The sequence below is a fragment of the Talpa europaea genome (assembly GCF_964194135.1).
Source record: "Talpa europaea genome assembly, chromosome: 13".
NCBI lineage: Eukaryota > Metazoa > Chordata > Mammalia > Eulipotyphla > Talpidae > Talpa > Talpa europaea.
Window position 1 is genome coordinate 34,549,605 of NC_140080.1, and position 13,802 is coordinate 34,563,406.

General features: G+C 45.7%; 2 protein-coding genes across 9 annotated transcripts in view; both read left to right on the forward strand.

Annotated features, from left to right (window-relative positions):
• LOC311182689 (protocadherin gamma-C4) overlaps positions 1 to 13,802 on the forward strand; it is a gene marked incomplete at both ends in the record, with an annotated part of 166,678 nt that overhangs the window by 31,886 nt on the left and 120,990 nt on the right. The window contains one exon of one of the 8 annotated variants that reach the window (XM_084251708.1): positions 4,895 to 7,315. The exons of 6 other annotated variants lie outside the window; for them this stretch is intronic. In XM_084251708.1, the coding sequence (XP_084107834.1) occupies positions 4,895 to 7,315 (2,421 nt within the window). Of the gene's footprint in view, positions 1 to 4,894; positions 7,316 to 10,587; positions 13,006 to 13,802 lie in introns of those variants that run through there. One more of the 8 variants, XM_084251695.1, reaches the window with a different exon arrangement.
• LOC311182826 (protocadherin gamma-B2-like) lies at positions 1,094 to 3,529 on the forward strand (the record flags this gene model as incomplete). Its single annotated transcript, XM_084251958.1, has 1 exon — positions 1,094 to 3,529. The coding sequence occupies one exon, from the start codon at positions 1,094 to 1,096 to the stop codon at positions 3,527 to 3,529; it is 2,436 nt and encodes an 811-aa protein (XP_084108084.1).

A 13,802-nucleotide genomic window follows, 5' to 3' on the forward strand; every position in this document is an offset into this window, starting at 1 on the left:
CTAGAGCTACACAAATTAGTGATCTCTGAACATCTGAAAATTTCAGACTGTGCCTCAATTCAACATAAGAAGGAGAATTTTTATCTCACAGTGCTTTTGCCTTCATGAAAAACAATGGTGTAATACATAGAACTAAACAAGATAAAATTAGCTGGCATGGGGAAAGGGAAGAGGAAACAACAAGTGAACATTGAGAGGCAAATAATTTCAGAGGCGAGATTACATAAAACACTGAAGCTTTAAAAATATAATTTGGGAATGTCAATTAGTCAGAAACTGTATCAAACATTTGGATGCTGGCACTAGGAATGCATTCCAGAATCAGAATGATACATGTTTTAAATGCTTAAGAGATCAGCAGATAATTTATAGCCTATTATCACAAGGAAAATTTTTTGCTTGAGTGGGCACTGGATTTATTTTAGAAAATAATGTTTCTAGAAAAAATAAATTATACTATGAGATGAACTACTTAGCTCTAAAAAATAAATGGGAAACCTCTTTGTGTACTGATATGAAACAATCTTCATGACATAATGATTGAAGAAACAAAGATGCATAACATGGTATATTGTGCATCTATGTGTACTTGTGTATAAAAGCAGGAGAGAACATTTATTTTTAAAAAATGCACCATACAAACATCTCTGGATACGCACCAAAAAATGCAACACTCATTTCCCCTCGGTGAATGAGTTGTTGAAAGTAGCTAGGGAAGAGTCATAGAATATGAAGTATATACCTTTTAAATGTGGGACTACGTGAATGTATACCATTTTAAAAACAAATATTCTTTGTAAATCCAAAAGAGGGGAAAAACAAATCTTTGCACAACAAAAGCCTCTGGTGTAGTTTCACAGGGAAACCTCTGGGCGTCGCTGTAGGTCAAAAGAAGAGAGAAAATGACAGAGACGTCTTTGGGATCCTCTTAGAAGGGTAGTTTCCTGCAGAATCCAACCACACCGAGGAGGCCAGTACAGACTCTGATTCAGAAATAAAAGCAGGGAAAGTGACCCTACGCCGATTTTGCCGTCCACGGAGGGCTATTCCTCTTCCTGGCCAGCAGCAGAGCAGCAGTGGACTGAGACAGAGGATGAGGCAGAGCCCAGACAGGAGCAGCCCGGCGCAATGGCGGCAGGTACTGTTGCCCTTCCTGCTGTCTTTGTTCGGCGGGGCTCTCCCGGATCAAATCCGCTATTCCATTCCCGAGGAGCTGGCCAGGAACTCTGTGGTAGGAAACCTGGCCAAGGATCTGGGGCTTAGCGTTGGGGACTTACCGGTCCGGAAGCTGCGAGTTAGCGCTGAGAGGGAATATTTCACTATAAACCCTGAGACCGGGGACTTAGTTGTGAGCGACAGAATAGACAGAGAGCAGATCTGCAGGAAGAAGCCTCAGTGTATTCTGGATTTTGATACAGTCGCTGAAAACCCACTAAATATTTTCCATGTAGCAGTAGTAGTGCAAGATATAAATGACAACACTCCGCTATTCAAACAGGAGAAAACTGATTTAAAAATTGTAGAATCCACTAAGCCAGGTAAAACATTTCCACTAGACCCGGCCCTGGATTCAGATACTGGTTCTAATTCCCTGCAGAGATACCACCTTACTGAGAATGAGTACTTTGGTCTCATGGAGAAACAGACTCCAGATGGACGTAAATATCCTGAGTTGGTTCTGAAACATTCTCTAGACAGAGAAGAGCAGAATTTCCATCAATTGGTCCTTACAGCTGTGGATGGTGGGGACCCACCCCAAAGTGGCACCACCCAGATCCAAATCCAAGTTACTGATGCCAATGATAACCCGCCAGTGTTCAGCCAGGATCTGTACAAGGTCAGCCTGCCAGAGGGTGTCCCTCCAGGCTCCCCTGTGCTCCGAATAACAGCCACTGACCAGGATGAAGGCATCAATGCGGAGATCACCTATTCCTTTCATAATGTGGATGAACAGGTGGAACAATTTTTTAACTTAGATAAAAGGACAGGAGAAATCACAACAAAGGATGAGTTTGATTTTGAAATTGCTAACAGTTACACTCTCAGTATAGAAGCCAAAGACCCTGGAGATCTAGCAGCCCACTGCACTATCCAAGTCGAAATTCTTGACGAGAACGATTGTGCACCTGAGGTGATTGTGACTTCAGTATTCACTCCCCTACCGGAAGATTCACCACCAGGAACAGTAGTTGCTTTGCTAAAAACAAGAGATAGAGACTCTGGAGAAAATGGAGAAGTTTACTGTCGCATCTTGGGAAAGAAGCAGTTTATACTGAAGTCTTATTCCAAGAACTATTACAAGCTAGTGACAGACGGGGTCCTGGAGAGGGAAGAGATCCCGGAATACAACATTACCATACTGGTCACCGACAAAGGCAAGCCACCTCTCTCCTCTACTGTAAGCATCACTCTGCACATAGCAGATGTCAACGACAACGCTCCAGTTTTCCAGCAGGCCTCCTATGCGGTACACGTGGCCGAGAACAACCCTCCAGGTGCCTCTATTGCGCAAGTGAGCGCTTTTGACCCGGATCTGGGACCCAACGGCCGCGTGTCCTACTCCATCGTGGGCAGCGACCTGGGCCCCCAGGCGCTGTCGTCCTACGTGTCCGTGAACGCGCAGAGCGGGGTGGTGTTCGCGCAGCGCGCCTTCGACCACGAGCAGCTGCGCACCTTCGAGCTGACTGTGCAGGCGCGCGACCAGGGCGCGCCCCCGCTGAGCGCCAACGCGAGCCTGCGCGTGCTGGTGGGCGACCGCAACGACAACGCGCCCCGGGTGCTGTACCCCGCGCTGGGGCCCGACGGCTCTGCGCTCTTCGACACGGTGCCGCGCGCCGCGCAGCCCGGCTACCTGGTCACCAAGGTGGTGGCGGTGGACGCTGACTCTGGACACAACGCCTGGCTGTCCTACCACGTGCTGCAGGCCAGCGAGCCGGGCCTCTTCAGCCTGGGGCTGCGGACAGGCGAGGTGCGCACCGCGCGGGCGCTGGGCGACAGGGACGCGGCCAGACAGCGCCTGCTGGTGGCCGTGCGCGACGGGGGCCAGCCTGCGCTCTCGGCCACCGCCACGCTGCACCTGGTCTTCGCTGACAGCCTGCAGGAGGCCCTGCCAGACCTCAGTGACCAGCCTGAGCCCTCTGACCCCCAGGCTGAGCTGCAGTTTTACTTGGTGCTGGCCTTGGCCTTGATCTCTGTGCTCTTCCTCCTGGCGGTGATTCTGGCCATTGCCCTGCGCCTGCGACACTCCTCCAGCCCCTCTGCCTGGGGCTGCTTTCAACCAGGTCTCAGTTCCAAGTCTGGACCCGGAGTTCTTCCCAATTACAGTGAGGGAACATTGCCCTATTCCTACAATCTGTGTATTGCCTCACAATCAGCTAAGACAGAGTTTAATTTTCTCAATGTGACCCCAGAAGTGGCTCCCCCTCGGGATCTACTCTGTGAAGATGCCTCTTGGGCACCAGGTACAAATCATGGAGAAGCTGAGGTCCCATTTACCTCTAATACTATTTTAAAGGTGAGCTTTATTTAATTCACTTATTTGCACTTTGGGGTTTAATGTCTTTTAACAGATTACCTACTTGTGGTAGAAGTCTGCATTTCCCGTTTTGTTGTCTTGTCGGTGGAATGTAGGCAGTGTTCTGTCTCATATGGTAATCTTATCTAGCCAAATCTTTGATGTAGGTTTTCTGACATGTGAGATTCATTTGTCCATAATTACAAGTCTTTGCTACACGAGATATTACTCTTTTTTCCTCATCTTTATATCCCTTTCCTCTGAAGATTTGTTACTATGGGACCTGAAGCTATTCCTTTCACTTTCAAGGTCATTATTATTCAAATTTTAGGTTTACTTCTGCTTAGAATGGTAGAACTTTAAGGCAAAGAGAACCCACCATCCTCCTAATTTGGGGAAAGTGAAAACCAAAGAAAGGAAGGATTTCACCCAATGCCATGCATGCACAGAGCATGTGCAGGACTGACGGAGGACCAGCACTCTCAATATCTGTACAAGCTAAGTGTCCTGGGATCCCAAATCTATTTTAAAAGGATGGGAAAAATTGAGGCCTGAGGTGTCTGTTAACAAAAGTGTGTTTAAGAAATGGAAGATATGGTCACCAAGGTCTCCCATGCATAGTAACAAATTGGTCTTCTGAGAAACTTTACATTGAGAAAATTTTGCAACTAATATTATTTACTTAAGTCTTTATTTTTTAAATCAGCGCATACATGTAGAGTGTCTTCAATTCCCTATGAATTTAAAATTGCTTCTTTCAGTGGTCTCTCTGAAATGGTCAATTTTTTAGTCATGAGAGTTTTTTTCTTTCCATGTGAAGGTGAAAACATTAAATATGTGTCTCACTATAGAAATATCACTCACTGCCTACCCAATGATAAGTATCTGGACATGTTTTTTGTGCGTGGGTGAGATAAATAAAAGATATAGATTCAATTGTACATTGAATATAATTTTTCTAAAGCAGTAAAAAATAATCTAAAATTATATTGATCTCAGGGATTGTGGAAGTCTTTTGCTGTTTCAGAATTAAGGCTTATTTAAATGTAAAAATGTCAAGCAGTAATACCTTAAGGGCACAGCAAGTTTGTTAGAAATAAAATATTATCAAACATTTATGCAATAAAAACAGAATAGGTGTAGTAACTGGTTAGGACTCTGAGCGTCGCTGTTCACCAAAGAGGGAAAGAACTGCGGCTGAAGCGATCTGGCTCTGCTGGAGCACTGAACACGCGCAGACCGGACAAGCTCTTAGGCAAAGCTGCTCTCCCGCGTCCATACCCCATTTCCATCAGGGAATACGTGCCCCTTGGCTTTGGAGAAATAAGGAAACAGCAGACTGGAACCAGGATTAGAAGAAAATTGGACACCGACAAGGGAATGGCGGATCCACCCAGGAGTTGGGGTTGCCGAGAGCTGCGCCTGCTCTTTGTGCTCCTGGGGACTCTGTGGGGGGCGAGGGGCGGGCAGATTCGCTACTCCGTGCCTGAGGAGCTGGACAAAGGCTCCTTCGTGGGTAACGTCGCTAAGGATCTGGGGCTGGAACCCCGGGAACTGATGGAGCGCGGAGCCCGCATCGTCTCCAGAGGTAGGACGCAGCTTTTTGCTCTGAACCCGGGGAGCGGCAGCTTGGTCACCGCGGGCAGGATAGACCGGGAGGAGCTGTGCGCTCAGAGCGCGCGGTGCCTGGTGAGTTTTAACATATTGGTTGAGAAAAAAATGAAAATTTATGGAATAGAAGTAGAAATAATCGATATTAATGATAACTTCCCACGTTTCCGGGATGAGGAAGTAAAGGTAAAAGTTAATGAAAATGCGGCTACAGGAACACGGTTAGTGCTTCCTTTCGCTCGAGATGCTGATGTGGGTGTGAACTCCCTCCAGAGTTACCAGCTCAGCTCCAATAGGCACTTCTCTCTGGATGAGAAAAGTGGAACTGATGGACAGAAATACCCAGAGCTGGTACTGGAATGGCCCCTAGATCGGGAGAAAGTGGCCGTTCATGACCTCCTCCTCACTGCTGTAGATGGTGGAGACCCCATACTGTCTGGTACTACGCACATCCGCGTGATGGTCCTCGATGCAAACGATAATGCGCCCCTGTTCACTCAGTCGGAGTACAGAGTGACTGTTCCAGAGAACATACCTGTAGGCACTCGGCTGCTCACACTGACAGCCACGGATCCAGATGAGGGAATAAATGGGAAACTGACTTATTCTTTTCGTAATGAAGAAGACAAAATTTCAGAGACTTTCCAACTTGATTCCAACCTTGGTGAAATCTCTACTGTGCAATCCCTGGATTATGAAGAATCCAGATCCTACCTCATGGAAGTGGTAGCTCAGGATGGAGGTGCTCTTCTGACTAGTGCAAAGGTGCTGGTCACAGTACAGGATGTAAATGACAACGTCCCAGAGGTGATCCTGACTTCTCTTGCCAGTTCCATCTCTGAAGACAGCCTTCCCGGGACCGTAATTGCACTGTTGAGCGTACACGATGGTGATTCCGGAGAGAATGGTGAGACTTCATGTTCTATCCCCAGTAACTTGCCCTTTAAATTGGAAAAGTCGGTTGACAATTACTACCATTTATTGACAACAAGAGCCCTGGACAGAGAAGAGATCTCAGATTATAACATCACAGTCACTGTGACTGACCATGGAAACCCACCCCTATCTACAGAAAACCTTATCTCCCTGAAAGTGGCAGACATCAATGACAACCCTCCCCTCTTCCCTCACACCTCCTACTCCACCTACATCCCAGAAAACAACCCCCGAGGCATATCAATCTTCTCTGTGGCTGCTCATGACCCCGACAGTGGCAACAATGCTCAGGTCACTTACTCTCTGGCCGAGGACACATTCCAGGGAGCACCTATATCCTCTTATGTCTCTGTCAACTCTGGTACTGGTGTCCTCTATGCCCTGCGCTCTTTTGACTATGAACAGGTTAGAGACCTGCAACTACTGGTGACAGCCAGTGACAGTGGGGACCCACCACTCAGCAGCAACGTATCACTGAGCCTGTTTGTCCTGGACCAGAATGACAACGCACCAGAGATCCTGTACCCTGCCCTCCCCACAGATGGCTCCACAGGCGTGGAGCTGGCACCCCGCTCTGCAGAGCCTGGCTACCTGGTGACCAAGGTGGTGGCGGTGGACAGAGACTCAGGCCAGAACGCCTGGCTGTCCTACCGCCTGCTCAAGGCCAGCGAGCCAGGGCTCTTCTCAGTGGGGCTGCACACGGGCGAGGTGCGCACCGCACGGGCCCTGCTGGACAGAGATGCGCTCAAGCAGAGCCTGGTGGTGGTGGTCCAGGACCACGGCCAGCTCCCGCTCTCGGCCACGGTCACACTCACCGTGGCCGTGGCGGACAGCATCCCAGATGTCCTGGCTGACCTGGACAGCCTCCATCCCTCAGCTGACCCCGAGGACTCTGGCCTCACTCTGTACCTGGTGGTGGCTGTAGCTGTTGTCTCCTGCGTCTTCCTCGCCTTTGTCATCGTGCTGATGGCGCTCAGGCTGCGGCGCTGGCACATGTCACGCCTGCTCCAGGCTTCAGAAGGCAGATTGGGGGGCTTGCCCACCTCGCACTTTGTGGGCGTGGACGGGGTGCGGACTTTCCTGCAGACCTATTCACATGAGGTCTCCCTCACCACCGACTCACGGAAGAGTCACTTGATCTTCCCGCAGCCCAACTATGCGGACACGCTCATCAGCCAGGAGAGCTGTGAGAAAAGCGAGCCTCTCCTGATACCGGAGAAGATAAATGCAAATGAAGAACTAGGAGTTGTTCAGGTGAGTTTTCTTTTTTGGTAGGGATGCTTGGAATATTTCATTTGTTTCTTCAATAATTTTGCTGCCACCTTAAATATTGGTTAATTATGTAAATAGAGAAGCATTCATTACTTCATTTAGAACGTAACTTGATTTGATAACTGGTGCTTTCGTCATCTGTTTCCAAATCATATTTCGTATTTAACATCTTCTTTTTCAATATATGGATATTTTAGAATAGCTAGCTGATATCCATGGACTTTGATGAAACAAGTACTTTTTAAAAAGTGGTTAAGCTTAACTATGGTATCCAAAGACTTTCTTATACTCGGATTGTTGCTATGTTTATGGAAGAGTTGTTTGATTAGTTTAAATTGTTAGATGTAATACCCTCTTTTCTATACTTGCTTAACACCAATAGCAATCATATCTTGGAAAGGATATTATGTAGCATTGATATTTTAGTATACCCACTTTTGCATGAGTAAATAACATATATCACTGGCATAAATCAATGGAAGAATTCAGAAAACTTTTGCATAATAATTATCAGAAAAACCAATTGTAATATAACAGCAATGGTAATATCTGTGGCATTTTAAAATCTGGAAATTTGGGTTAAGCTATTAATTGTTGGACATGTAAATATTTTGAGAGAAGAGTCAATAAGAAGAAACCTTAGACTTGTGCTCCATTTTGTGATGCAGTTTAAAATATCATGAGTAGATACTATTACATTCATTAAATACAAACATAACATCCACCTGACATCATCCAGTTACTGGTAGCCCCTTCACTTTTTAGAATCAATATCTGCCCAAATGTTTGCATTTCTGCAATCGTGGGTTCAATTCTTCTTTATAATCAGAATCTAGGATTTGTATTTGGGAAATCAAACTTTAAAATGTTTGAAATTTTAAAATTTATCTCCCAGGGGTGGACTGACCTTAAATTAATAGATTTTTCCCTAGTGAAATGCTGGACTATCAGTCTCAAATTGCATAAGTATGTGTTGTGTAATGGAACAACTACCCTCTTCATTTTGGGCTCTGATCTTCAAATGTTCTTTTAAAAGGATCTTTCAATATTTCCAGTTTTGTGGGACATCAGCTGCAATATGAACAGGTGGGGAAATGGCCATAAAATATTATTATTGAAGTATGTTATATTACTGGTGATAGGTGTGTTGATATACTTGGGAACCTAGGCTAACTTAATTTGTATTTTTCAATCATTTCTTTAAAGGGGATACAATTATATATGGACAATTTTGACCTCAGTAAAATGTGTAGATACACTGAATTGTACATGTGTGCAAAGACTAACAAGGAAATCTGTATGGTAGATACTGACATCATTCACCCGTACATGAAAACTCACTTTTCCACTATTTTTCAAGAAAAGGTTGTCTATTCAAGTATGTTGTCCTAACTTTTTCATGTAACAAAAATATCTTTTAAACCTCAATAAGCCTCAAGAGATTTTATGATGAAATGCTTGATCCACACACTCTGATCCAAATACTCTTTTAAATATTTGAATCTTCCATTTCACGTGCACTCTGAAAAGGTAACATTCTTGTACTAGCTGAGGTGTTCACACTGTGGTGAAAGTCATTTTCTCAGTCATGTTCTGGAGCAAATTCTTGAGTCAGCTGTGGTTTTCTTTATATTTGTATAAAGTAGCGATGCCACTGAATTTCTGTCGAGTCTTGGGTACAATGAGCAGTGTAAAATGCTCTCATGCTATTCTGCTATAAGATGAATTCAATGTTGCTACAAACCTGCCAAATTTTAGAATGAAAGTGTATCATGTGGGTTAAAAAATAATTTCTTTAGGAAGATTCCTGGTTTGGAAATGGAATTAAAACTGTAAACCATGTATAGGAACATGGAAATCAACATGTTTGTTGACAAGGGAAGAGTGTCAGCAACAAGGATGGTCAGATAGTAACTTTAAAAAAAAAAGATTTATTTATTTATTTGTTTGTTTGTTTGTTTATTTATACAAGCACTGGGTGCAGTCAGAAACGCGGGAGGGTGAGAGAATTCACCAGAGCCAGAGCGGGGAACAGAACAGGCAGACTGATGAAGTACACTGCTGAGGGGAGCAGTGGGCCGCAGGAGAGGTCTGCGCGCCATGTGGGACCCTCACCCAGCGGCTGGGGATCAAACCGGCGCTGCAGAGGCTGTGGGCAGCTTTGCAACCCAGCACTCAACCGCTGCGCCACCAGGGAGGCCCCAGATAGTAACTTCTTGATCCAGGAAAAATAGAAACACAGATTATTTTCTTCAGAATATTATAAGAACTCATACTTTACTCCCCAAATCCAAATAACCTACCATTGTTAAGCTACTTGAGAAGAAACAGGACAATTAAAGACAATGTCAATATAGAATGGGAAAATAAAATTAGTGAAACGGCTTTAAAATCATAGTCATTTAATGTAAAGCAGATACTTTGGAAGCTAAGAAGGAAAGAAATTGTTGCTTCTTGCAATACTACTGTTTTATAAGGACAGTTGGTCTCCTTACTTACATATCAGTTATTTGGGGGAGATGAAAGAAAATGAGACATAGGATAAAACCAAAAGCTATTATACTTATAACTTTTACAAGTCAGAAGAAAAGGAAATAGGGTGGAATAATAATGCATACCAAGCTGATAGAAGAATTTTCATATCACACCCAGTGCCACCACTATCTTTCATTCATATAATTTTCTATATATTATTTTACTGAGTCCTCAGTTCTACTAAAGAATGCAAGTAAGATATAATTATGGTCATTTTATGAAAACTAAGAGCAAGACTTTCCAACAAACATCTCCAAGGGTCTCTGTTCTTTTACAAGTAAAAGATGATTTGATTTGGATGGATGAAGTTCAAATTTAAAGAAATGACAGCCAGAAACAAAAGATGGTCAAATTTAAAACGTTAATATCCTGGTAAAATGGGAAGAATGAGAATCTGCAACTGAACACTAGAATTTTTTCTAGCCTGCTCCTTCATTGGAACTGATTTTAGTAACCACGACTGCACTTCTGCAGCCGAGGCGCCGGGTGCCGCTGTTGGCTAGTTCTGGGCGAGGTATCAATTCTTCCCAAAGCGAAGGAATCTCCAGGCGACCAGGGAAATCAGAGCGTTGTGCACTCTCCTGCTCCCTGCCGCGGAGATATCTATCAAAGAATCCGCTCATCAAGACAAATAAGAACCCCTCCTGCCAAAGAATTCTTGGGCTCATTTAGCGATTTCAGCTCTTCGGAATCAGAAAGGTAAAGGCGTGGAGAGCGGGATGGGGAATCGCTTGGGACCCAAGGGCAGGGCGGGGCCGAGGCAAATGCAGTTTCTCTTCTTGCTGTCTTTGTTCTGCCGGGCGCTCTCCGAGCAGATCCGCTACTCTATTCCCGAGGAGCTGGCCAGGGACTCGCTGGTGGGGAACCTCGCCAAGGATCTGGGGCTTAGCGTGCAAGATTTGCCTGCTCGGAAGCTGCGGGTTAGTTCAGAGAAGAAATTCTTTACAGTGAGCCCCGAGAATGGGGACTTACTTGTGAGCGACCGTATAGACCGAGAGCAGATTTGTGGCAAGAAGTCAACGTGTGTTCTGGAATTTGAAATGGTCGCTGAAAATCCTTTGAACTTTTTTCATATAACTGTGGGCATTCAGGATGTCAACGACAACCCACCGACCTTTAGCAGAAATATTACTGAGCTGGAAATCAGTGAAATGGCCCTACCTGGAGCCACCTTTGCCCTGGAATCTGCTCAGGATTCAGATGTAGGTGTGAATTCCCTGCAGCAGTACTACCTCAGCCCAGACCCACACTTCTCTTTGCTCCAGAAGGAGAATCCAGACGGCAGTAGGTACCCTGAACTGGTAGTGAAGACTCCCCTGGACAGGGAGGAGCAGTCCCACTACCACCTGCTCCTCACAGCTGTGGATGGGGGTGAGCCTGCCAGAAGCTGCACTACCCAAATCGTGGTAGTTGTGGCAGATGCAAATGATAACACCCCAGTGTTCACCCAGGATCTATACAGGGTCAGTGTTGCAGAAAACTTGCCCGTGGGCTCCTCTGTGCTAAGAGTGACAGCCACTGACTCAGATGAGGGCATCAATGCTGAGATCACCTATGCTTTCATCAATATTGATAAGGAAGTGAGGCACTTGTTCAAGCTAGACAGAAAAACAGGGGAACTCACCACTGCTGGAGGACTAGACTTTGAAAAGAGAGAGAGCTACACAATTGGGGTTGAGGCAAAAGACGGTGGGCGTCACACTGCACATTGTAAAATACAAATAGATATTTTGGATGAAAATGACAATGCTCCTGAAATAACCCTGGATTCTGAATCTAAACATATACAAGAAGATGTCAAACTGGGAACAGTTGTTGCCCTGATCAAAACACATGATCGAGATTCTGGACTTAATGGGGAAATCCTATGCCAACTAAATGGAAAATCCCCATTTAAAATAGTTCAAGATACAAAAAACACATACAAGTTAGTGACAGATGGAACCCTAGATCGCGAGCAAATTCCAGAATACAATCTCACTATCACAGCCACCGACAGGGGCAGGCCTCCCCTATGCTCCAACAAAAGTATCACTTTAAATGTTGCTGATGTCAATGACAACTGGCCAGTTTTCCATCAGGCCTCCTACGTGGTCCACGTGGCCGAAAACAACCCTCCCGGGATCTCCATCGCCCAAGTCAGCGCCTCCGACCCCGACCTGGGACCCAACGGCCGCGTGTCCTACTCCATCGTGGGCAGCGACCTGGGCCCCCAGGCGCTGTCGTCCTACGTGTCCGTGAACGCGCAGAGCGGGGTGGTGTTCGCGCAGCGCGCCTTCGACCACGAGCAGCTGCGCACCTTCGAGCTGACTGTGCAGGCGCGCGACCAGGGCGCGCCCCCGCTGAGCGCCAACGCGAGCCTGCGCGTGCTGGTGGGCGACCGCAACGACAACGCGCCCAGGGTGCTGTACCCCGCGCTGGGGCCCGACGGCTCTGCGCTCTTCGACACGGTGCCGCGCGCCGCGCAGCCCGGCTACCTGGTCACCAAGGTGGTGGCGGTGGACGCTGACTCTGGACACAACGCCTGGCTGTCCTACCACGTGCTGCAGGCCAGCGAGCCGGGCCTCTTCAGCCTGGGGCTGCGGACAGGCGAGGTGCGCACCGCGCGGGCGCTGGGCGACAGGGACGCGGCCAGACAGCGCCTGCTGGTGGCCGTGCGCGACGGGGGCCAGCCTGCGCTCTCGGCCACCGCCACGCTGCACCTGGTCTTCGCTGACAGCCTGCAGGAGGCCCTGCCAGACCTCAGTGACCAGCCTGAGCCCTCTGACCCCCAGGCTGAGCTGCAGTTTTACTTGGTGCTGGCCTTGGCCTTGATCTCTGTGCTCTTCCTCCTGGCGGTGATTCTGGCCGTTGCCTTGAGCCTGAGGCGTTCCAGCCTCAACCGCTGGAGTTGCTTTCAGTCTGGTGTGTGCTCCAAGACTGGACCTGTGGTTCTCCCCAACTATGGTGAAGGGACATTACCTTACTCCTACAATCTGTGTGCTGCTTCGCATTCCTCAAAGACTGAGTTTAAATTTCTCGATATAAAGCCTGAACATGCCTCACCACAGGATCTTCTATGTGATGAAGCATCTTGGTTTGAAAGTACCAGTAATGCCAATCCCAAAATGACTTCTAGTTCAGTCAATTTCCAACAGGTGAGTTACTCCAAAGTCCTTTCTTCCAATAAGTATAATTAAGTTTCTATTAATCATTTTGGAGCTAAAACAGTATACAGACTAAGTATGTCCTTACATTACTGTATTTTATTGATTTTTCTGGGTCTATAACAAGTATGTTAGAAATTCTTTGCTCAATTTTCTGTCCTGCAATTGGTTTTTATAGAAAGTCACTTTGTGATGTTCTTGAAAATATTATTAACCCTAAAACAATTTACCCTGAAACATTTTTAATACATTAGTATCTCACACTCTCATTGTGAGTCATATCTATATATACTTAAACACAAATCTACATAATCTAGTAATTTCAATGCAATCAATCCTAAACCATGTTTCAGATATAATATATATTTTTCATTGTCTCTTATGTATTTTCACTTCCTCTGCATTTTATAGGTAACACAAATTATTGCCTAAATTATAACAGTTCTTTGTCTATGTTAACACAAATTAATGATTGCATCTAAAAATGGCAACACTTATATCTTGCACTAATGGGCTGGATCCAAATATGTTTGTGTTTGTTGATGTCTGTTGCAAATGGGTCAAGTATAAATAATGGTGGAGTGCGGTGATTCAAACTTTATAGAACAGTTTAATATTATTTCTGTTATCCAAGTTCAAAGAAAATCACAAAAAATGAATGGTAAATTCCAGGGGACATTAAAATTATTCAGGATAGGCTCCTTTATTCTTCCAAATACTTCTCATTCTTGGGAAGAGAAATATTATTGCTTGTGATCTGTGCAGACTTAGCAGAAATAAGATGCTGT